Here is a 25,520-nt window from a genome sequence, read left to right as displayed (position 1 = left end):
ATGCCTATGGGTTTATCGGAAGCTCCCGGTACTTTCATGTGCCTTATGCATTTTGTGCTTCATCCTTACATTGGAGTGTTTGTTGTGGTTTACTTCGATGACATTCTTGTTTTTAGCAAATCCATGAAAGAGCATGTAAGTCATGTTAGGGCTGTTTTGCAAACTTTTCGCAAGGAACGTCTTTATGCCAACATGAAAGTGCACATTTGGTGTTGACAAGCTTGTTTTCTTGGGTGTCGTTGTTTCTTCCAAGGGTGTCCATGTTGATGAATCTAAAATTGAAGCAATTAAAACTTGGCCCCAACCCACCAATTTGCAACAAGTGCGTAGCTTTCTTGGCCTTGCGGGTTTCTATCATCTCTTTGTGAAAGACTTTAGCACCATTGCCTCACCTTTGCATGCTTTGAGTAAGAAAAATGCTCCTTTTGTTTGGGGACCTTTGCAATCTACCGCTTTTGATGAGCTCAAATCTTTCCTTACCCATGCTCCGATTCTTGCTTTACCCAACTTTGACAAAACTTTTGAGGTTCATTACGATGCAAGTGGTACCGGAATTGGTGGAGTTTTGATGCAAGAAAAGCGAGCTATTGCATATTTTAGTGAAAAACTCTCCGGTGCTCAACTTAATTACCCTATCTATGACAAGGAATTGTATGCTTTAGTACGTGTGTTGCATGTTTGGGAGCATTACCTTAGACCGCATGAGTTTGTCATACATACCGATCATGAAACACTTAAATACCTAAAGGGTCAAACTAAGTTGAATAAACGACATGCTAAATGGAGTGAATTCATTGAATCTTTCCCCTGTGTGATCAAGTACATTAAGGGCAAAGAAAATGTGGTGGCGGATGCCCTTTCCTGCAAATGCATGTTACTTACTCAACTTGAATTGAATGTAGTTGGATTTGATCATATCAAAGATTTGTATGAGCGTGATGTGACTTTTGCTACTCCTTATGCTAAGTGTGTGACGCATACTTCTTGGGAACGATATTATATCAAAGATGGTTATCTTATGAGAGCTAACAAACTATGCATTCCCGAGTCTTCTCTTCGTTTGTTACTTTTGCAAGAGGCTCACGGAGGTGGACTCATGGGACACTTTGGGCGCGACAAGACTTTTGCCACGCTTTCCAAGAACTATTATTTGCCCAAGATGTTTCGCGATGTCGCCCGCTTCACCAACCGGTGCTCTACATGTTGCAAAGCTAAGTCACAATCTCAATCCCATGGTTTACATATGCCTTTACCTATTCCACATCAACCGTGGGAAGATATTAGCATGGATTTTGTGCTTGGATTACCTAGGACACAGAATGGCAAGGACTCCGTTTTTGTTGTTGTGGACCGATTCTCTAAAATGGCTCATTTTATCCCATGCAATAAGATAGACGATGCTTCACATGTTGCCAATCTTTTTTGTAGGGAAATCTTGAGGTTTCATGGTGTGCCAAAGACAATTGTGTCGGACCGAGACGTCAAGTTCTTAAGCTACTTTTGGAAGACGGTATATGCCAAGCTCAAAATCAAGCTACTCTTCTCCACGGCATATCATCCTCAAACCGATGGCCAAACGGAAGTCACCAACCGGACGCTTGCAACTCTCTTGCGCGTGTTGATAAAGAAGAACATCAAGGAGTGGGAGGAGTGCCTACCCATCTCCGAGTACGCCTACAACCACGCAAGACACTCTACCACAGGCAAGTCCCCCTTCGAGGTCGTCTAAGGTTTCAACCCTTTGTCACCATTGGACAACCTTCCTCTACCGCTTCAAGAACGAGCAAACATGGACGCAAGTGCAAGAGCCGCCTACCTCAAGAAGATGCATGAATAAACACGTTCCATGATCGAGCGCCAAGTACAATGACTCACCGCCAAGCTCAACATCAACAAGTCTCCGATGGTGTTCCGACCGGGTGATCAAGTATGGATACACCTTCGCAAGGACCGCTTCCCCAAGGAACACAAGTACAAGCTACTCCCATGAGCCGACGGACCATTCAAGGTGCTCGCACGCTACAACGACAACGCCTAAAAGGTCGACATCCCACGCGATAAGTACAATGTTAGTGACATCTTCAACGTCAAAGACTTGGCCAAGTACCATGGTGATGAAGAGCATGATCTGTGGAGGGATCTCTCCCAAGGGGGGGAAGATGATGCGGAGCATCCCTCGACTACCCGCACCGACACTTCATCACCACCGCAAGCACCAAGAGGGCCAATGACAAGAGCACGTGCACGCAACATCAAGAATGAGGTCACTTCTTTCCTCCCCGAGTTTCGTTCGGTTTCACTTGAGAATGGGGTTCTACCTCAAAGAGATACACTATGCGTTCTTAGGTACAAAGAAGATGATCGTGAGGAGGAGAAGACGGAGATCCAAGCATACATGGAGGAGAAGAGCGAAGAAGGAAGCAAGGAGGAGAAACCCCCTGGACACCTCGGGTGCCTGGCCTCACCACCTGGGAGCTGCCCGGGCCTACCCCGGGTGCCCGGCCCCTTGGCTCCCGAGTGCCCGGGTCCTCCTCTCCTAGCCGCTGGCCGCCCCATCGGGTGCCCGGGCCTGGGACCCCCGGGTTCCCGGCCCCTCCCGACCGCCCTCCTGGCTCCACCCCGGGTGCCCGGGCCACCTCCAGTCGAGCCCCTGTACGGGCCGGGTGCCCGGTCCCCTCGCCTCCGGGTGCCCGGCCGAACCTGTTGCTGGCCCCTGGTCGGTCCGGGTGCCCGGCCCCCATGACCCCGGGTGCCCGGACAATACCGAGAGCATGCGTGCCTCTTTGGGGCTTTGCCCTTGTATCCCCCCTCCTCTCTTATTTCGTGTCAAAACTATAAGTACCCCCACCTAGCTCATTGGAGAGGTTAGCAAAGTATTTATAACACAAAAGAGGGCTTTGCTCATCTTCCTCCTCTAGGAGATCTAGACCTCCTCTTGGAGAAGATCCTCTTTGGATGCAAGACCTCACCTAGTGGGAAGAACCTTACCCAGGTGCTATTTTCCTTGAATTGGTCTTGTAATCTTGTGGATCTCATGTATGCTATTCTAGTGGATGTGATATTTGGGTTTGTTTGAGTGATTTGTGTCATGTGTTCTTGAGTGTTCTTCCTCTTTTCCCCCTCCAAGTGTGAAAAGATCCCCTCTAGGGTTTCACCCTACAACACATGGGCTCGTTGTCAGTAGTGTCCGGTGGGACTTTATCAACTCGTCGGGAAGGTAACGAATGTGGGATTCAATCTTTAGCCCCTCTTTACTTGACAATTTTAGGATCCACTTGATCTATTGAAACTATATATTTGATTTGCCACATCTCACATTGCACTTTGTTCTTTTGCCAGTGCATCCATGTTCAGTTCTTCCGTGAACATGGTACAAAGGGGAGTATTATAATATCTTTTAACCTTTTTGTTGGAAATATGCCCTAGAGGCAATAATAAAAGCATTATTATTATATTTCCTTGTTCATGATAATTGTCTTTATTCATGCTATAATTGTGTTATCCGGAAATCGTAATACATGTGTGAATAACAGACATCAACATGTCCCTAGTGAGCCTCTAGTTGACTAGCTCGTTGATCAACAGATAGTCATGGTTTCCTGACTATGGACACTGGATGTCATTGATAACGAGATCACATCATTAGGAGAATGATGTGATGGACAAGACCCAATCCTAAACATAGCACAAGATCGTATAGTTCGTTTGCTAGAGTTTTCCAATGTCAAGTATCTTTTCCTTAGACCATGAGATCGTGTAACTCCCGGATACCGTAGGAGTGCTTTGGGTATGCCAAACTTCACAACGTAACTGGGTGACTATAAAGGTAGACTACGGGTATCTCCAAAAGTGTCTGTTGGGTGACATGGATCAAGACTGGGATTTGTCACTCCGTATGACGGAGAGGTATCACTGGGCCCACTCGGTAATGCATCATCATAATGAGCTCAGAGTGACCAAGTGTCTGGTCACGGGATCATGCATTACGGTACGAGTAAAGTGACTTGCCGGTAACGAGATTGAACGAGGTATTGGGATACCGACGATCGAATCTCGGGCAAGTAACATATCGATAGACAAAGGGAATAGCGTACGGGGTTGATAGAATCCTCGACATCATGGTTCATCCGATGAGATCATCGTGGAGCATGTGGGAGCCAACATGGGTATCCAGATCCCGCTGTTGGTTATTGACCAGAGAGTCGTCTCGGTCATGTCTGCTTGTCTCCCGAACCCGTAGGGTCTACACACTTAAGGTTCGGTTACGCTAGGGTTGTAGGGATATGTATATGCAGTAACCCGAATGTTGTTCGGAGTCCCGTATGAGATCCCGGACGTCACGAGGAGTTCCGGAATGGTCCGGAGGTAAAGATTTATATATGGGAAGTCCTGTTTCGGGCATCGGGACAAGTTTCGGGGTTATCGGTATTGTACCGGGACCACCGGAGGGGTCCCGGGGGCCCACCGGGTGGGGCCACCCATCCCCGGGGGCCACATGGGCTGTAGGGGGTGCGCCTTGGCCTGCTTGGGCCAAGGGCACCAGCCCCACAAGGCCCATGCGCCTAGGGTTTCCAAGGGGGAGGAGTCCTACTAGTGGACACAAGGACACGTTCCGCACCAGAGTGGTACGGCAACCCTGTCTTGGAAATCATGTTGTTAGACAACGGTGAACCTTCGAACTATGAAGAAGCGATGGCGGGCCCGGATTCCGACAAATGGCTAGAAGCCATGAAATCCGAGATAGGATCCATGTATGAAAACGAAGTATGGACTTTGACTGACTTGCCCGTTGAACGGCGAGCCATAGAAAATAAATGGATCTTTAAGAAGAAGACAGACGCGGATGGTAATGTGACCATCTATAAAGCTCGGCTTGTCGCTAAGGGTTATCGACAAGTTCAAGGGGTTGACTACGATGAGACTTTCTCACCGGTAGCGAAGCTGAAGTCCGTCCGAATCATGTTAGCAATTGCCGCATTCTATGATTACGAAATATGGCAAATGGACGTCAAAACGGCATTCCTTAATGGTTTCCTTAAGGAAGAATTGTATATGATGCAGCCGGAAGGTTTTGTCGATCCTAAGAATGCTAACAAAGTGTGCAAGCTCCAACGCTCGATTTATGGGCTGGTGCAAGCATCTCGGAGTTGGAACATTCGCTTTGATGAGATGATCAAAGCGTTTGGGTTTACACAGACTTATGGAGAAGCCTGCGTTTACAAGAAAGTGAGTGGGAGCTCTGTAGCATTTCTCATATTATATGTAGATGACATACTCTTGATGGGAAATGATATAGAACTCTTGGACAGCATCAAGGCCTACTTGAATAAAAGTTTTTCAATGAAGGACCTTGGAGAAGCTGCTTATATATTAGGCATCAAAATCTATAGAGATAGATCAAGACGCCTCATAGGTCTTTCACAAAGCACATACCTTGATAAGATATTGAAGAAGTTCAATATGGATCAATCCAAGAAAGGGTTCTTGCCTGTGTTACAAGGTATGAAATTGAGCTCAGCTCAATGTCCGACCACGGCAGAAGATATAGAAGAGATGAGCGTCATCCCCTATGCCTCAGCCATAGGTTCTATTACATGCTGTGTACCAGACCTGATGTAAACCTTGCCGTAAGTTTGGTAGGAAGGTACCAAAGTAATCCCGGCAAGGAACACTGGACAGCGGTCAAGAATATCCTGAAGTACCTGAAAAGGACTAAGGAAATGTTTCTCGTTTATGGAGGTGACGAAGAGCTCGTTGTAAAGGGTTACGTCGACGCTAGCTTCGACACAGATCTGGATGACTCTAAGTCACAAACCGGATACGTGTATATTTTGAATGGTGGGGCAGTGAGCTGGTGCAGTTGCAAGCAAAGCGTTGTGGCGGGATCTACATGTGAAGCGGAGTACATGGCAGCCTCGGAGGCAGCACATGAAGCAATATGGGTGAAGGAGTTCATCACCGACCTAGGAGTCATACCCAATGCGTCGGGGCCGATCAAGCTCTTCTGTGACAACACTGGAGCTATTGCACTTGCCAAGGAGCCCAGGTTTCACAAGAAGACAAGGCACATCAAGCGTCGCTTCAACTCCATTCGTGAAAATGTTCAAGATGGAGACATAGAGATTTGTAAAGTACATACGGACCTGAATGTAGCAGATCCGTTGACTAAACCTCTCCCTAGAGCAAAACATGATCAACACCAGAATTCCATGGGTGTTCGATTCATCACAATATAACTAGATTATTGACTCTAGTGCAAGTGGGAGACTGTTGGAAATATGCCCTAGAGGCAATAATAAAAGCATTATTATTATATTTCCTTGTTCATGATAATTGTCTTTATTCATGCTATAATTGTGTTATCCGGAAATCGTAATGCATGTGTGAATAACAGACACCAACATGTCCCTAGTGAGCCTCTAGTTGACTAGCTCGTTGATCAACAGATAGTCATGGTTTCCTGACTATGGACACTGGATGTCATTGATAACGAGATCACATCATTGGGAGAATGATGTGATGGACAAGACCCAATCCTAAACATAGCACAAGATCGTATAGTTCGTTTGCTAGAGTTTTCCAATGTCAAGTATCTTTTCCTTAGACCATGAGATCGTGTAACTCCCGGATACCGTAGGAGTGCTTTGGGTATGCCAAACTTCACAACGTAACTGGGTGACTATAAAGGTAGACTACGGGTATCTCCAAAAGTGTCTGTTGGGTGACATGGATCAAGACTGGGATTTGTCACTCCGTATGACGGAGAGGTATCACTGGGCCCACTCGGTAATGCATCATCATAATGAGCTCAGAGTGACCAAGTGTCTGGTCACGGGATCATGCATTACGGTACGAGTAAAGTGACTTGCCGGTAACGAGATTGAACGAGGTATTGGGATACCGACGATCGAATCTCGGGCAAGTAACATATCGATAGACAAAGGGAATAGCGTACGGGGTTGATAGAATCCTCGACATCATGGTTCATCCGATGAGATCATCGTGGAGCATGTGGGAGCCAACATGGGTATCCAGATCCCGCTGTTGGTTATTGACCAGAGAGTCGTCTCGGTCATGTCTGCTTGTCTCCCGAACCCGTAGGGTCTACACACTTAAGGTTCGGTTACGCTAGGGTTGTAGGGATATGTATATGCAGTAACCCGAATGTTGTTCGGAGTCCCGTATGAGATCCCGGACGTCACGAGGAGTTCCGGAATGGTCCGGAGGTAAAGATTTATATATGGGAAGTCCTGTTTCGGGCATCGGGACAAGTTTCGGGGTTATCGGTATTGTACCGGGACCACCGGAGGGGTCCCGGGGGCCCACCGGGTGGGGCCACCCATCCCCGGGGGCCACATGGGCTGTAGGGGGTGCGCCTTGGCCTGCTTGGGCCAAGGGCACCAGCCCCACAAGGCCCATGCGCCTAGGGTTTCCAAGGGGGAGGAGTCCTACTAGTGGACACAAGGACACGTTCCGCACCAGAGTGGTACGGCAACCCTGTCTTGGAAATCATGTTGTTAGACAACGGTGAACCTTCGAACTATGAAGAAGCGATGGCGGGCCCGGATTCCGACAAATGGCTAGAAGCCATGAAATCCGAGATAGGATCCATGTATGAAAACGAAGTATGGACTTTGACTGACTTGCCCGTTGAACGGCGAGCCATAGAAAATAAATGGATCTTTAAGAAGAAGACAGACGCGGATGGTAATGTGACCATCTATAAAGCTCGGCTTGTCGCTAAGGGTTATCGACAAGTTCAAGGGGTTGACTACGATGAGACTTTCTCACCGGTAGCGAAGCTGAAGTCCGTCCGAATCATGTTAGCAATTGCCGCATTCTATGATTACGAAATATGGCAAATGGACGTCAAAACGGCATTCCTTAATGGTTTCCTTAAGGAAGAATTGTATATGATGCATCCGGAAGGTTTTGTCGATCCTAAGAATGCTGACAAAGTGTGCAAGCTCCAACGCTCGATTTATGGGCTGGTGCAAGCATCTCGGAGTTGGAACATTCGCTTTGATGAGATGATCAAAGCGTTTGGGTTTACACAGACTTATGGAGAAGCCTGCGTTTACAAGAAAGTGAGTGGGAGCTCTGTAGCATTTCTCATATTATATGTAGATGACATACTTTTGATGGGAAATGATATAGAACTCTTGGACAGCATCAAGGCCTACTTGAATAAAAGTTTTTCAATGAAGGACCTTGGAGAAGCTGCTTATATATTAGGCATCAAAATCTATAGAGATAGATCGAGACGCCTCATAGGTCTTTCACAAAGCACATACCTTGATAAGATATTGAAGAAGTTCAATATGGATCAATCCAAGAAGGGGTCCTTGCCTGTGTTGCAAGGTATGAAATTGAGCTCAGCTCAATGTCCGACCACGGCAGAAGATATAGAAGAGATGAGCGTCATCCCCTATGCCTCAGCCATAGGTTCTATTATGTATGCCATGCTGTGTACCAGACCTGATGTAAACCTTGCCGTAAGTTTGGTAGGAAGGTACCAAAGTAATCCCGACAAGGAACACTGGACAGCGGTCAAGAATATCCTGAAGTACCTGAAAAGGACTAAGGAAATGTTTCTCGTTTATGGAGGTGACGAAGAGCTCGTCGTAAAGGGTTACGTCGACGCTAGCTTCGACACAGATCTGGATGACTCTAAGTCACAAACCGGATACGTGTATATTTTGAATGGTGGGGCAGTAAGCTGGTGCAGTTGCAAGCAAAGCATCGTGGCAGGATCTACATGTGAAGCGGAGTACATGGCAGCCTCGGAGGCAGCACATGAAGCAATATGGGTGAAGGAGTTCATCACCGACCTAGGAGTCATACCCAATGCGTCGGGGCCGATCAAGCTCTTCTGTGACAACACTGGAGCTATTGCACTTGCCAAGGAGCCCAGGTTTCACAAGAAGACAAGGCACATCAAGCGTCGCTTCAACTCCATTCGTGAAAATGTTCAAGATGGAGACATAGAGATTTGTAAAGTACATATGGACCTGAATGTAGCAGATCCGTTGACTAAACCTCTCCTTAGAGCAAAACATGATCAACACCAGAATTCCATGGGTGTTCGATTCATCACAATTGACTCTAGTGCAAGTGGGAGACTGTTGGAAATATGCTCTAGAGGCAATAATAAAAGCATTATTATTATATTTCCTTGTTCATGATAATTGTCTTTATTCATGCTATAATTGTGTTATCCGAAAATCGTAATACATGTGTGAATAACAGACATCAACATGTCCCTAGTGAGCCTCTAGTTGACTAGCTCGTTGATCAACAGATAGTCATGGTTTCCTGACTATGGACACTGGATGTCATTGATAACGAGATCACATCATTAGGAGAATGATGTGATGGACAAGACCCAATCCTAAACATAGCACAAGATCGTATAGTTCGTTTGCTAGAGTTTTCCAATGTCAAGTATCTTTTCCTTAGACCATGAGATCGTGTAACTCCCGGATACCGTAGGGGTGCTTTGGGTATGCCAAACGTCACAACGTAACCGGGTGACTATAAAGGTAGACTACGGGTATCTCCGAAAGTGTCTGTTGGGTGACATGGATCAAGACTGGGATTTGTCACTCCGTATGACGGAGAGGTATCACTGGGCCCACTCGGTAATGCATCATCATAATGAGCTCAGAGTGACCAAGTGTCTGGTCACGGGATCATGCATTACGGTACGAGTAAAGTGACTTGCCGGTAACGAGATTGAACGAGGTATTGGGATACCGACGATCGAATCTCGGGCAAGTAACATATCGATAGACAAAGGGAATAGCGTACGGGGTTGATAGAATCCTCGACATCGTGGTTCATCCGATGAGATCATCGTGGAGCATGTGGGAGCCAACATGGGTATCCAGATCCCGCTGTTGGTTATTGACCGGAGAGTCGTCTCGGTCATGTCTGCTTGTCTCCCGAACCCGTAGGGTCTACACACTTAAGTTTCAGTTACGCTAGGGTTGTAGGGATATGTATATGCAGTAACCCGAATGTTGTTCGGAGTCCCGGATGAGATCCCGGACGTCACGAGGAGTTCCGGAATGGTCCGGAGGTAAAGATTTATATATGGGAAGTCCTGTTTCGGGCATCGGGACAAGTTTCGGGGTTATCGGTATTGTACCGGGACCACCGGAAGGGTCCCGGGGGTCCACCGGGTGGGTCCACCTGTCCCGGGGGGCCACATGGGCTGCAGGGGGTGCGCCTTGGCCTAATGGGCCAAGGGCACCAGCCCCACATAGGCCCATGCGCCTAGGGTTTAAGGGGGAAAGAGTCCTAGGAGGGGAAGGCACCTCCTAGGTGCCTTGGGGGGGAGGGAAACCTCCCCTTGGCCGCCGGCCATAGGAGATTGGATCTCCTAGGCTGCACACCACCCCCCCTTGGCCCTCCTATATATAGTGGGGGAGAGGAGGGACTTCATACCTGAACGCCCTGGCCTTTGGTTGCCTCCTTCTCCCTCTCCAACACCTCCTCCACCTCCATAGTGCTTAGCGAAGCTCTGCCGGAGTACTGCAGCTCCATCAACACCACGCCGTCGTGCTGCTGCTGGTGCCATCTCCCTCAACCTCTCCTCCCTCCCTTGCTGGATCAAGAAGGAGGAGACGTGGCTGTTCCGTACGTGTTGAACGCGGAGGTGCCGTCCGTTCGGCGCTGGTCATCGGTGATTTGGATCACGTCGAGTACGACTACATCATCACCGTTCTTTTGAACGCTTCCGCTCGCGATCTACAAAGGTATGTAGATGCATCTAATCACTCGTTGCTAGATGAACTCCTAGATTATCTTGGTGAAACGAGTAGGAAAATTTTTGTTTTCTGCAACGTTCCCCAACAGTGGCATCATGAGCTAGGTCTATGCGTAGTTCTTCTTGCGCGAGTAGAACACAATTTGTTGTGGGCGTAGATTTGTCAACTCTCTTGCCGTTACTAGTCCTTTCTTGCTTCAGCGGCATTGTGGGATGAAGCGGCCCGACCAACCTTACACGTACGCTTACGTGAGACCGGTTCCACCGACTAACATGCACTAGTTGCATAAGGTGGCTGGCGGGTGTCTGTCTCTCCTACTTTAGTTGGAGCGGAATCGATGAACAGGGTCCTTATGAAGGGTAAACAGAAGTTGACAAATCACGTTGTGGCTTTAACGTAGGTAAGAAAACGTTCTTGCTAGAACCCTAATTCAGCCACGTAAAAACTTGCAACAACAATTAGAGGACGTCTAACTTGTTTTTGCAGCAAGTGGTTTGTGATATGATATGGCCAAAGTTGTGATGAATGATGAATGATCTATATGTGATGTATGAGATGTTCATGCTATTGTAATAGGAATCACGACTTGCATGTCGATGAGTATGACAACCGGCAGGAGCCATAGGAGTTGTCCTTATTCTTTTATATGACCTGCGTGTCATCAAGAAACGCCATGTAAATTACTTTACTTTATTGCTAAACGCGTTAGCCATAGTAGTAGAAGTAATAGTTGGCGAGCAACTTCATGGAGACACGATGATGGAGATCATGATGATGGAGATCATGGTGTCAAGCCGGTGACAAGATGATCATGGAGCCCCAAGATGGAGATCAAAGGAGCTATGTGATATTGGCCATATCATGTCACATTTATTATTTGATTGCATGTGATGTTTATCATGTTTTGCATCTTGTTTACTTAGAACGACGGTAGTAAATAAGGTGATCCCTCATACTAATTTCAAGAAGTGTTCCCCCTAACTGTGCACCGTTGCGACAGTTCGCTGTTTCAAAACACCACGTTATGATCGGGTGTTTTATTCAGACGTTCACATACAACGGGTGTAAGACAGATTTACACATGCAAACACTTAGGTTGACTTGACGAGCCTAGCATGTACAGACATGGCCTCGGAACACGGAAGACCGAAAGGTCGAGCATGAGTCTTATAGAAGATACGATCAACATGAAGATGTTCACCGATGTTGACTAGTCCGTCTCACGTGATGATCGGACACGGTCTAGTTTAACTCGGATCATGTAATACTTAGATGACTAGAGGGATGTCTAATCTAAGTGGGAGTTCACTAATAATTTGATTGGTTGAACTTAATTATCATGAACTTAGTCTAAATATTTTACAATATGTCTTGTAGATCAAATGGCCAACGTAGTCCTCAACTTCAACGCGTTCCTAGAGAAAACCAAGCTGAAAGACGATGGCAGCAACTATACGGACTGGGTCCGGAACCTGAGGATCATCCTCATAGCTGCCAAGAAAGATTATGTCCTACAAGCACCGCTTGGTGACGCACCCGTTCTCCCTGCAGAACAAGACGTTATGAACGCTTGGCAGGCACGTTCCGATGACTACTCCCTCGTTCAGTGGGGCATGCTTTACAGCCTAGAGCCGGGGCTCCAAAAGCGTTTTGAGAGACATGGAGCATATGAGATGTTCGAAGAGCTGAAAATGGTTTTCCAAGCTCATGCCCGGGTCGAGAGATATGAAGTCTCCGACAAATTCTTCAGCTGTAAGATGGAGGAAAACAGTTCTGTCAGTGAGCACATACTCACTATGTCTGGGTTGCATAACCGCTTGACTCAGCTGGGAGTTAATCTCCCGGATGATGCGGTCATTGACAGAATCCTCCAGTCGCTTCCACCAAGCTACAAGAGCTTTGTGATGAACTTCAATATGCAGGGGATGGAAAAGACCATTCCTGAAGTATTTGCTATGCTAAAATCAGCAGAGGTAGAAGTCAGGAAAGAACATCAAGTGTTGATGGTCAATAAAACCACTAAGTTCAAGAAAGGCAAGGGTAAAAAGAACTTCAAGAAGGACGGCAAGGGGGTTGCCGCGCCCGGCAAGCAAGCTGCCGGGAAGAAGCCAAAGAATGGACCCAAGCCCGAGACTGAGTGCTTTTATTGCAAGGGAAGCGGTCACTGGAAGCGGAACTGCCCTAAGTACTTAGCGGATAAGAAGGCCGGCAAAACCAAAGGTATATGTGATATACATGTAATTGATGTGTACCTTACTAGTGCCCGTAGTGGCTCCTGGGTATTTGATACCGGTGCAGTTGCTCACATTTGTAACTCAAAGCAGGGGCTGCGGAATAAGCGGAAACTGGCAAAGGACGAGGTGACGATGCGCGTCGGGAATGGTTCCAAGGTCAATGTGATCGCCGTCGGCACGCTACCTCTGCATCTCTCTTCGGGATTAGTTTTAAACCTTAATAATTGTTATTTAGTGCCAGCTTTGAGCATGAACATTGTATCGGGATCTCGTTTAATTCGAGATGGCTACTCTTTTAAATCTGAGAATAATGGTTGTTCCATTTTTATGAGAGATATGTTTTATGGTCATGCTCCTATGGTGAATGGTTTATTCTTTATGAATCTCGAACGTGATGCTACACATGTTCATAATGTGAGTACCAAAAGAAGTAAGGTTGATAATGATAGTCCCACATACTTGTGGCACTGCCGCCTTGGTCACATAGGTGTCAAACGCATGAAGAAGCTCCATGCTGATGGACTTTTAGAGTCTCTTGATTATGAATCATTTGACACGTGCGAACCATGCCTTATGGGTAAAATGACCAAGACTCCGTTCTCAGGAACAATGGAGCGAGCAACCGACTTATTGAAAATCATACATACTGATGTGTGCGGTCCGATGAGTGTTGAGGCTCGCGGTGGCTATCGTTATGTTCTCACTCTCACTGATGATTTAAGTAGGTATGGGTATATCTACTTAATGAAACACAAGTCTGAAACCTTTGAAAAGTTCATGGAATTTCAGAGTGAGGTTGAAAATCAACGTGACAGGAAAATCAAGTTTCTACGATCAGATCGTGGAGGAGAATACTTGAGTCACGAGTTTGGGGCACACTTAAGAAAATGTGGAATAGTTTCACAACTCACGCCGCCTGGAACACCTCAGCGTAATGGTGTGTCCGAACATCGTAATCGCACTCTGTTAGATATGGTGCGATCTATGATGTCTCTTACCGATTTACCGCTTTCTTTTATGGGCTATGCTTTAGAGACTGCCGCATTCACTTTAAATAGGGCTCCGTCGAAATCCGTTGAGACGACACCGTATGAATTGTGGTTTGGGAAGAAACCTAAGCTGTCGTTTCTAAAAGTTTGGGGATGCGATGCTTATGTCAAGAAACTTCAACCTGAAAAGCTCGAACCCAAGTCGGAAAAATGCGTCTTAATAGGATACCCAAAAGAAACTATTGGGTACACCTTCTACCTCAGATCCGAAGGCAAGATCTTTGTTGCCAAGAATGGGTCCTTTCTGGAGAAAGAGTTTCTCTCGAAAGAAGTAAGTGGGAGGAAAGTAGAGCTTGATGAAGTATTACCTCTTGAACCGGAAAATGGCGCAACTCAAGAAAATGTTCCTGAGGTGCCAGCACCGACTAGAGAGGGAGTTAATGATAATGATCAAGATACTTCTGATCAAGCTCCTACTGAAATTCGAAGGTCCACAAGGACACGTTCCGCACCAGAGTGGTACGGCAACCCTGTCTTGGAAATCATGCTGTTAGACAACGGTGAACCTTCGAACTATGAAGAAGCGATGGCGGGCCCGGATTCTGACAAATGGCTAGAAGCCATGAAATCCGAGATAGGATCCATGTATGAAAACGAAGTATGGACTTTGACTGACTTGCCCGTTGAGCGGCGAGCCATAGAAAATAAATGGATCTTTAAGAGGAAGACAAACGCAGATGGTAATGTGACCATCTATAAAGCTCGGCTTGTCGCTGAGGGTTATCGACAAGTTCAAGGGGTTGACTACGATGAGACTTTCTCACCGGTAGCGAAGCTGAAGTCCGTCCGAATCATGTTAGCAATTGCCGCATTCTATGATTGCGAAATATGGCAAATGGACGTCAAAACGGCATTCCTTAATGGTTTCCTTAAGGAAGAATTGTATATGATGCAGCCGGAAGGTTTTGTCGATCCTAAGAATGCTGACAAAGTGTGCAAGCTCCAACGCTCGATTTATGGGCTGGTGCAAGCATCTCGGAGTTGGAACATTCGCTTTGATGAGATGATCAAAGCGTTTGGGTTTACACAGACTTATGGAGAAGCCTGCGTTTACAAGAAAGTGAGTGGGAGCTCTGTAGCATTTCTCATGTTATATGTAGATGACATACTTTTGATGGGAAATGATATAGAACTCTTGGACAGCATCAAGGCCTACTTGAATAAAAGTTTTTCAATGAAGGACCTTGGAGAAGCTGCTTATATATTAGGCATCAAAATCTATAGAGATAGATCGAGACGCCTCATAGGTCTTTCACAAAGCACATACCTTGATAAGATATTGAAGAAGTTCAATATGGATCAATCCAAGAAGGGGTTCTTGCCTGTGTTGCAAGGTATGAAATTGAGCTCAGCTCAATGTCCGACCATGGCAGAAGATATAGAAGAGATGAGCGTCATCCCCTATGCCTCAGCCATAGGTTCTATTATGTATGCCATGCTGTGTACCAGACCTGATGTAAACCTTGCCGTAAGTTTGGTAGCAAGGTACCAAAGTAATCCCGGCAAGGAACACTGGACAGCGGTCAAGAATATCCTGAAGTACCTGAAAAGGACTAAGGAAATGTTTCTCGTTTATGGAGGTGACGAAGAGCTCGTCGTAAAGGGTTACGTCGACGCTAGCTTCGACACAGATCTGGATGACTCTAAGTCACAAACCGGATACGTGTATATTTTGAATGGTGGGGCAGTAAGCTGGTGCAGTTGCAAGCAAAGCGTCGTGGCGGGATCTACATGTGAAGCGGAGTACATGGCAGCCTCGAAGGCAGCACATGAAGCAATATGGGTGAAGGAGTTCATCACCGACCTAGGAGTCATACCCAATGCGTCGGGGCCGATCAAGCTCTTCTGTGACAACACTGGAGCTATTGCACTTGCCAAGGAGCCCAGGTTTCACAAGAAGACAAGGCACATCAAGCGTCGTTTCAACTCCATTCGTGAAAATGTTCAAGATGGAGACATAGAGATTTGTAAAGTACATACGGACCTGAATGTAGCAGATCCATTGACTAAACCTCTCCCTAGAGCAAAACATGATCAACACCAGAATTCCATGGGTGTTCGATTCATCACAATGTAACTAGATTATTGACTCTAGTGCAAGTGGGAGACTGTTGGAGATATGCCCTAGAGGCAATAATAAAAGCATTATTATTATATTTCCTTGTTCATGATAATTTTCTTTATTCATGCTATAATTGTGTTATCCGGAAATCGTAATACATGTGTGAATAACAGACATCAACATGTCCCTAGTGAGCCTCTAGTTGACTAGCTCGTTGATCAACAGATAGTCATGGTTTCCTGACTATGGACACTGGATGTCATTGATAACGAGATCACATCATTAGGAGAATGATGTGATGGACAAGACCCAATCCTAAACATAGCACAAGATCGTATAGTTCGTTTGCTAGAGTTTTCCAATGTCAAGTATCTTTTCGTTAGACCATGAGATCGTGTAACTCCCGGATACCGTAGGAGTGCTTTGGGTATGCCAAACGTCACAACGTAACTGGGTGACTATAAAGGTAGACTACGGGTATCTCCGAAAGTGTCTGTTGGGTGACATGGATCAAGACTGGGATTTGTCACTCCGTATGACGGAGAGGTATCACTGGGCCCACTCGGTAATGCATCATCATAATGAGCTCAGAGTGACCAAGTGTCTGGTCACGGGATCATGCATTACGGTACGAGTAAAGTGACTTGCCGGTAACGAGATTGAACGAGGTATTGGGATACCGACGATCGAATCTCGGGCAAGTAACATATCGATAGACAAAGGGAATAGCGTACGGGGTTGATAGAATCCTCGACATCGTGGTTCATCCGATGAGATCATCGTGGAGCATGTGGGAGCCAACATGGGTATCCAGATCCCGTTGTTGGTTATTGACCGGAGAGTCGTCTCGGTCATGTCTGCTTGTCTCCCGAACCCGTAGGGTCTACACACTTAAGTTTCAGTTACGCTAGGGTTGTAGGGATATGTATATGCAGTAACCCAAATATTGTTCGGAGTCCCGGATGAGATCCCGGACGTCACGAGGAGTTCCGGAATGGTCCGGAGGTAAAGATTTATATATGGGAAGTCCTGTTTCGGGCATCGGGACAAGTTTCGGGGTTATCGGTATTGTACCGGGACCACCGGAAGGGTCCCAGGGGTCCACCGGGTGGGTCCACCTGTCCCGGAGGGGCACATGGGCTGTAGGGGGTGCGCCTTGGCCTAATGGGCCAAGGGCACCAGCCCCACATAGGCCCATGCGCCTAGGGTTTAAGGGGGAAAGAGTCCTAGGAGGGGAAGGCACCTCCTAGGTGCCTTGGGGGGAGGGAAACCTCCCCTTGGCCGCCGGCCATAGGAGATTGGATCTCCTAGGCTGCGCACCACCCCCCCTTGGCCCTCCTATATATAGTGGGGGAGAGGAGGGACTTCATACCTGAACGCCCTGGCCTTTGGTTGCCTCCTTCTCCCTCTCCAACACCTCCTCCACCTCCATAGTGCTTAGCGAAGCTCTGCCGGAGTACTGCAGCTCCATCAACACCACGCCGTCGTGCTGCTGCTGGTGCCATCTCCCTCAACCTCTCCTCCCTCCCTTGCTGGATCAAGAAGGAGGAGACGTGGCTGTTCCGTACGTGTGTTGAACACGGAGGTGCCGTCCGTTCGGCGCTGGTCATCGGTGATTTGGATCACGTCGAGTACGACTACATCATCACCGTTCTTTTGAACGCTTCCGCTCGCGATCTACAAAGGTATGTAGATGCATCTAATCACTCGTTGCTAGATGAACTCCTAGATGATCTTGGTGAAACGAGTAGGAAAATTTTTGTTTTCTGCAACGTTCCCCAACACTTTTATCCTTAAAAGAAAAGGGAACAAATGAGTTTAAGTAAAAAAGGGAAAATCATCATGAATTCAAGCATGGGAACAACATCGGAATTGTTGGCACGGAAAGCGGAGAAGAATCTTAGTTGATCCTCCTGCAGTTCATTCTGATATGTCCGTTGGATCCCATCAGCGGCGTGATGTCCCCCATCTTGATCATTCCCTCCACAAAGTCCTTGAAGAAGGCGCTCTGGCTACCGACGTACTCCCGGACCAGCGCATCGGCAGCACCGCCATTGAAGAGCTCCTGGTCCGAGTGCAGAAGGCCCCTCTTCTGGACAAGGTTTTTGTAGTAGTCATTCTCGAAAACGGCCGGAGTTTGCAGGTCGAGGGGCGTCAGGTTGTTGTCACCGGAGCCAGTGGCGCGAGGGCAGCCTGACTGGTGGCTCCTGGTGAAGCCGGCGTCGATGTTTGTGTCGTTGTAGATGTGGTCCCGGAAGTTTGTGCAGCGTGCTAGGCCGATTGTGTGGGCTCCTGGAACACAAGTTATACCGTCAGCTCAAGTTATTACCTGATTTGCAGCTACTCTTTTGTCATTCCTTCGGTAGGAATCATTCACCGACTTTCCTAATTAGTATTACGTGTTTATTAAGTAACCAAGGAAAAAAAATGACGTTGTCCAGTCTTACAAATTAAGCAGACAAACCAAAGGTTAGGTCAGTGGTAATTAGTCATCGATCAACTTTGTAACTCATCACCTATAAATTATAGTATATTTGTTTAATCCTGAGATATTGTCTTATGTAGAATTTTTGAGCTTTGGAGTCAAAACGTGGATATCAGTTCCGTTGGTTGATACCGACTATAAAGCTACCGACTCGGCGACTCCATTGAGAAATTAACAGTCTGGGAAAGTAGTCAAAGAATTTTAACTTGCTTCTTCAGCAAAGGAAAATATTACTTTGTCATGACAACTTATGTTGGCTCAGAGTGCAACTGCAAAATTGTACTGCCTGAGAGTGCGTAATTATTTTTGAAAATAAAGTACATAGAAGAAAGTTGATGGAAGATGTCAGCGGTTGATTTGGGATATGTACCGATGTACGTACGGTTTATTTTGCATGTACGTATATGTATGTATGTATGTATGTACTACCTGACAGTGCGACCATGTCTTTCTGGGAGAGCCCCTGCGCGGCGAAGAGGGACGTAAGGTTTGCGAGCCCCGACGTCGGCGGGGGGATGTTGTTCTCGGCGCCGTTGAAGCTCGCCGTGGTCGAGTCTCTCCGCCCCATCTTCACCTCCCAGCTCGGGCCACCCAGCTACACGTACACAACGCATGTCACAGTAGTGTTAGACTTCGCAAAAAAAAAGACTATGCATGTATGGATACTTACGAAGACGACGCTCTCCTCGGCGGCGATGGCGAGGATGTCGGCGCAGGAGACGACCCCGGGACAACACTCCTCGACGGCCGCCTTGACGGCGTCGATGACCTCGAACCCCCTGGCGGAGTTCTTGTTGGGCGTGGCGTTCTTCTCGCCGCGCAGGCCCGGCGCGTCGTCCAGCAGCAGCGAGGCGTCGCAGCCCTGGACGAAGCAGTCGTGGAAGAAGAGGCGGACGATGGAGGCGCCCACGCGGCGCTCCCTAGCGATGGCCGGGTGCAGCGCCGAGCGCACGGCTTTGAGCATGCCCGGGCAGGAGCGGGAGTAGAATCCCGACGACAGCTGCGCCGACGCTCCTCCGCTGGCTATGGCGACCAGCGCGAGGATGAGCGAGAGGGCAACAATGGCGCGCGCCGCCATGATCGGTCTATGGGTGTTTGCTTATGATGCTACTCTATCGAGCGGTCTATTCTAGCTAGTCAGCCAGATAGTGCCTTGAGAGAGCTTGTTTGCTGGATGTGGTGGAGGAACGCGGGGCGGCCGGTATTTATAGGAAGAAAAGGTAGCTCACGCCGCTGGCCATGATTATCCTAGCTACCAGTCTGCCATCATATATTAGTATTAGATTGCATCATCATGCCCCCATCGTCTTCACCAACTCCGGTGGACTTTGAGCGTTGATCCAAACGGGCGCTCGCTTTGGAATAACGCGTTTCACACCAGATGCATATGTAACGTAGCTCGTGAAAAATGAACAGCTCTGTTCTGGGGAAAAGCTGTTGCATGCCGATCGACACTGTGGCATCGACGAAACGGTGAAGCAAAGAGCCATGTCAGTCATGCTTGCATGCATGGCTCGGCCAGTCGGCCTCCTTCATGTTGCTTTCCTTGGCTTCGGAAAACTACTAGCTGGCCAGCTGCCTTCCGCTACCGACAGTTTCTGCTAGCTACTCTGTACCCTGCGTCAAATTTAGGTCATTATTTTTAACACATACATGTGGACTTAAAGGTAGTTGACACTTTGAAACAGGAACAAAGTGGTATACATTAACACGCTGATTTATTTTGTTCCACGAGGAATGTCAAGGTTAGTTTACGTCTCCATCGGTAGGTAGCTCCGGAATAGTAAGATGATGATCCCGATCCGACCATCCCGTTGATTTTTCTCATGCATACTCTCTCAAGTTTCGAGGACAGACAGGCGGACCGGGTCTCCGGCGGCACCATTTCTCCCATATGCTCATCGCAGACACCGCAGGCACGCATGGTCATGGCCAAAACATTTATAGTAGTATTATCTTTGGCATGAACAATTCAAACGATAATTCTTTCCTCCAGGTAGCATGTATGTACTGCGTAGCCATGGCCGCCGAGGAGAGCGCTGTCTGTGGAGTAGGTCTGTATGTGAAAAGTATCTTATATCTGTCTGCTGAGTGCTGACCGTATAATACAAAAGAAAGGACTGTATAACGCCATACATCTTCTTTTTCAGGGATGGAGAACTCCTACTACACCATGCAAAAAAAAAATAAAGAGAGAACTCCTACTACTTGATAGTATTTCTGCTTAGTCAAAGTGAGTATAATGATTTTTAGGTTCGTCGTAATGGAGAGTATTATATACTAGTACTCCCTCCATTTTTGTATACGAAGCCACAAACTCATATTACATGTACCAAGATAAAAATTAATGCATGTTTAAGTCAATGTGGCAAGCTAGCTTGTCGTCTTGTTTGTTGTGTTAATTAATGTGGTTTTTCTCTCCCGCGCACAACAAGGCAACCCTTTTACTCATTGGTTGATAAATGTTGGGAATGCAAGCCAACCTTCTCACTCTCGCATGCATGCAAGGGATATTAATGTCCTCGGGTTCTAGACGAGGCAAACGCCATCAATTTTGCCTCAATTAATGTTAATGGCCTTGTATAGTTACAAATTATAATTTTGACAGTGGCCTTGTATACAAAAATGGAGAGAGTATCATGCATATGATATTAGTGCATGATACCACTTTCCTAATGCATAGTATCATAATTTAATATCTTAGGTTGCCTTAGTAATTGTCATGCATGACACAAAGTAATACAACATTTAATATAATAACACATCATCTCTTTTCTCATTTAATTGTGTGCCACATCATTCAAAAAGTCTAGTTGACATGCATGATACCGCTTATGATACTCACATTACAACCAGCCTTAGGCCCAGTTCACACAACATGCACCCACTTAATAACTAGTTTAGTTAGAACTTTCTAATTTGAGTGTTCTGTATTCGCAGATTTTCGTTTACTGACTCCAAGTATCCTAAGCATCGATGAAGAAGATTTCCACTGATGTTTATATTGTATCCCCTCTGTCTCACAATGTAAATTCAAAAAATGTCTTGCAATATGGGACGAAGGGTTGTTAGAATCTTATGCTTGGTTGCACTTTCCTGGCGACTCGGGAGTGTGCTGCCACCACCGCCTAGGTTCCCCCCTCTCGTCACCCTTCCCCTCGCCACCACAGACGGGCGCCACCGGGCAAAGCCCTTGTGGCGTAGGCGGTGGGGTGGGGGTGGGGTTGCTCGTGGCTTGGTGAGCGGGGCTCCATCCCCTCGTCAGCACCGTAGGGAGTAGGTCGCCCTCATGCCCCACGCCTTTCCCCGATGCCCAGCTTGATTCAATGGCATGGTCTCCATCGCTGGTGCCTCCGTGTGGTTCCTGGTATGGGCACCGTCTTCTGGCGGCGGATCTGGGAGCTCTTAGATCTGATCGGGGATGGAGGCTAGCCGGTGGCCCTGCGGGGTGGCGGTGGTGCTGCGAATGGCGGCCAGGCTTTGCCGGTCTGGTGTGGCAGGGGTGCCCGGCGCATCTGGCCAGGGCGTGGAAGCGCGAGATGATGTGGTGGTGGCTGGAGCGCCGGCGATGCTGAGGTGCTGGGGGAGTCGAGATCAGATGCACACGATGCTGGATGAAGGTTCGTTGAGCTGATCCATGTGAAAGCCCCGCTCTCGGCTAGGTGCCAAGGCCGGCGATGGTGACGCTTTCCGGTGTCGTCTCCTTCCTGAAGGCATCGCCCTGGAGAAGCTCAAGACCTCTATCCGCTACCTCCGGGGGAAACCCTAGATCAGTCGATCGGATGACGGCGGTGCTCTTGTGTCGTTGCCCCCTTGGGGGCGTCATTCTTGGAGGTGTGCACTGGCTCGAGGGACCAGTTGACGGTTTTAGCGCTGGAGCGGCATTTCATGTCACGCATCGACGATGTGGAGTCTTCGCAGCGTGGCGCAGCAGGGTCTCGGCAACGGATATGTGATGATGGACGTGCGTAGGGAGGTGGCGTTGTCTGGTGGCGTGGTGGCGTCGACGGCAGGCCTGGCAAGGTGGATGCGTCAGTTTTTGCTCTGAAGATGGATCGGTGGAAGACGGCGGCGGCGGCCACTGAGAGTGCGCCAGACCGGGGTGTGCCCCAGACCCGGCAACGACTTTGTTGGGGCCTCCGGCTTTAGATGTTAGGTTTTGGTGTGAGGTCTATTTGGTATTCGACTCAGACTTTCGGCGCCTCTTCATTAAGTTGATAGGAGTAGCGACAGATGTTGCCAAGTAGGTGCTTCAGACTTACTGATGTATCACTTTGTAAGATCTTTGTGAACCATTAATAAAATGATTATAATGCATCGTCCAGATGCAGAGGCCGGGGGTCATCCTCCTTTAAAAAAATGAGCTGGAGGGAGTAGATGCTAATATGCCTTGTTGGTTCGATAAGGATTCTATATATATGAAGTTTACATACCCGAAGCTTTTTGGGGGCAGAAACTCAGAATTGCTGTTTGCTTGTTTGCACGCAAGGTCTAGCTAGGTTCATATATTAATAACATCTCTGTAGAACTGTCTTTGAAAGGGACCGAGAAGCTTTCAAAGTAGCGGATTTAGTGAGAGTACTCCCTAAACTGGCAAATTAGTGCAAGTGGTGTTCTGTTCTGCTGCTTTACGGTTAGATAGATACCTTCTAGTCAAAAGGAATTCAATGCTGGTTGCTGGATGCAATGCAAATACTAGCGACTTTTGGATCCGACCGCACCGCAATCGCCGGAGGTTTGGCAGACCAAAATGCTGCACTTCTTCATGTATGCTGTTAAAGTATCAAAATGCTGCGGCAGCAGCTGAACTTCTCTGACCACAACTACTTGGCATTAAGAAAAATCAACGACAATATCTGGGTTAGCTCGCTGAATAATTTGTTTGTTGACTGTCGATCGACGAATATTATTTGTTTTGTTCGTTCGTACGTGCTTGTTGTTTGTTTCTGAGGAGCATTAACATAAGATGGCTGGCTAGGTAATCATATTTTTCGTGCAAGATCAGGCTAAACAAATGACAACACCAGTATATAAGAGTGTATTTGGTAGGTCGCATGCCGTTCATACAGACTTGAGGATGCAAATTCGACTTGTTCGGCAGCCTGAGCTGCGTCGAGTTCGTGGCCCGCACGAATCTTAAAGCAGCACCAGGCCTAGCTGAGGAGGAACGGCTGCATTATCCATTTTCCGCTGAATTGGTTGTCCGCTCTTCGTCTCCTTTGTTATTTGTTTTTTCGAAACGGAGGCAAAAAATTTGCCTCATCTATTAAATGAGGAGAAAAGAGTTTTAGAGTGTTACAAGAACCCACTGAAGCACGACCTGACAATAACTCGCTTAATACAATTTTCGCTAGTTTCTTAGCACCGGCGGTAACCCATAGCTTAGCTTCGTCGGTAACAATTTATTTGAGGATGATTGGCAGCGGCGCGCTCTTGTGTCGGAAGACCCTAGCATTCCTCTCATTCCATACTACCCAAGTCACGAGCATGGTGAGGGAGGCCATCGCTCGACTATTGGGGTTGGCCAGTCGGTTCTCTTATCCCACCATTTGAAGAGGGATTCGTGGAGGTGCCAAGTGGTGGTGCCCATATGCGCAAGCCCATATTTTTCGATGACCATGTTCCAAAGCCGGGTAGTGGAGCAGCATTTGACGAAGAGGTGGGTGGTCGTCTCTTGCTCTCGCTTGCATGGAGGGCAAAGGCCACGCTTAGCCCAACCACAAAGCTCAAGTCGGTCAGGGATCCAAATCAATCCTTGCAAGGCGAGCCATGCGAAGAACTTGACCTTGGGGGGGGGGGGCAAACTTTCCACACCATGAAGTGCATAGGAGAGAGAGTCAAACCAAGGAACTGTGCCTTGTAAGCGGTGACCGCAGAGTAAAACCCATCCATGGAGTGCTTCCAAACAATGTCATCCTCGGCAAGATCATCAAGGTGGAAGTAATTAATAAGCATCCAAAGGGTGAAGAATTCGCGAATATGATTGTCGATGATGACGGTGTCCCGGTTGATCTTAAGCATCCAAGCATTCTCATTAAGAGCCTCTCTCACCTTCCAAGATTTCCTACTTGAGGCCTCAAAAATGAGAGTGGCAATATCCTTGGGCTTGCGGCCGAGCAGCCAAGGGGAGTCCCAAAAAGGTGTTTTTGCACCATTGCCCTGATTATCGTGGTGGAGGCGTAGAAGAATTCACGGTCCTCCTCGGTACATGGGTTATCCATTCCCACCCACAGTTTGTTCGGCTCCTTCCATTGATACCATAGCCATCTCAGGCGTAAGGCACGAGCAAACTTGTCGGTGTTGAGAACCCCAAGGCCTCCATATGTCGTAGGCCGGCAGACAACATCCCATTTAACTTTGCACTGTGGACCGGTTGTTTTATCAGTTCCGGACCAAAGGAAGGCTCTCTCGATCTTGTTTAGGTTGAGTGTCAAACAAACTAATTAACTCATACAATAGGCAGGATGTCTCAACTCCTTAGAATGTGTTATTTATAGACCAACTCTCATTCCAGCAACATTGGGTGAGTGAATAACTTTAAGTCAAAAGTGATTTTAATGTATAACATTATATAGCTAAGTAACCTAGTGATCAAATGAGATAGATATTTTGGTAAACTAGTCGATGCAGGGTCTAGTCCAGCATGTACTATTCATATTCTTGTCACGAGATGAATCTAGTTGGAAAGAACAAACTCCCTAGCATTAGGTATATTTTCGCAAAATGACCCTTTTAAACATTATTTGTGTCATTGTCCCCTCCCAAAAATTATTTCAGAATCTAACCTCCGAGAGATGCGCCAAACCGTTTGGCGCGACGCATACACATACTGAAGCGAAATCGTTTGACTACACAAGTGTATGAGTCACTCCAAACGGTTTGGCATCTCACACTACATGTATGAGATGCTCCAAACTC

At 47.3% G+C, this 25,520-nt stretch overlaps 1 protein-coding gene across 1 annotated transcript; it reads right to left on the bottom strand.

Annotated features, from left to right (window-relative positions):
* Positions 1 to 3,383: 3,383 nt before the first annotated feature.
* LOC119295474 (peroxidase 4-like) lies at positions 3,384 to 19,766 on the bottom strand. Its single transcript, XM_037573895.1, has 4 exons — positions 19,273 to 19,766; positions 19,032 to 19,197; positions 17,903 to 18,409; positions 3,384 to 3,403 (listed from the first exon to the last, which is right to left on the bottom strand). Exons 1-3 carry the CDS (start codon positions 19,678 to 19,680, stop codon positions 18,018 to 18,020), a joined length of 966 nt encoding a protein of 321 aa, XP_037429792.1. The 5' UTR covers positions 19,681 to 19,766; the 3' UTR covers positions 3,384 to 3,403; positions 17,903 to 18,017.
* Positions 19,767 to 25,520: the final 5,754 nt, after the last annotated feature.

Source organism: Triticum dicoccoides, chromosome 4B (genome assembly GCF_002162155.2).
Source record: "Triticum dicoccoides isolate Atlit2015 ecotype Zavitan chromosome 4B, WEW_v2.0, whole genome shotgun sequence".
NCBI classification, from domain to species: Eukaryota; Viridiplantae; Streptophyta; class Magnoliopsida; order Poales; family Poaceae; genus Triticum; species Triticum dicoccoides.
Note: the sequence above shows the minus strand (reverse complement) of the source record. Positions and strands in the feature narration are given on the sequence as shown.

Coding starts and splice junctions, on each gene's coding strand:
- LOC119295474 (XM_037573895.1), bottom strand. CDS start 19,680: ATGGCGGCGCGCGCCATTGTTGCCCTCTCGCTCATCCTCGCGCTGGTC. Junction 19,198..19,272: donor CCGAGGAGAGCGTCGTCTTC/GTAAGTATCCAT, acceptor GTGTACGTGTAG/CTGGGTGGCCCGAGCTGGGA. Junction 18,410..19,031: donor AGACATGGTCGCACTGTCAG/GTAGTACATACA, acceptor CTTGTGTTCCAG/GAGCCCACACAATCGGCCTA.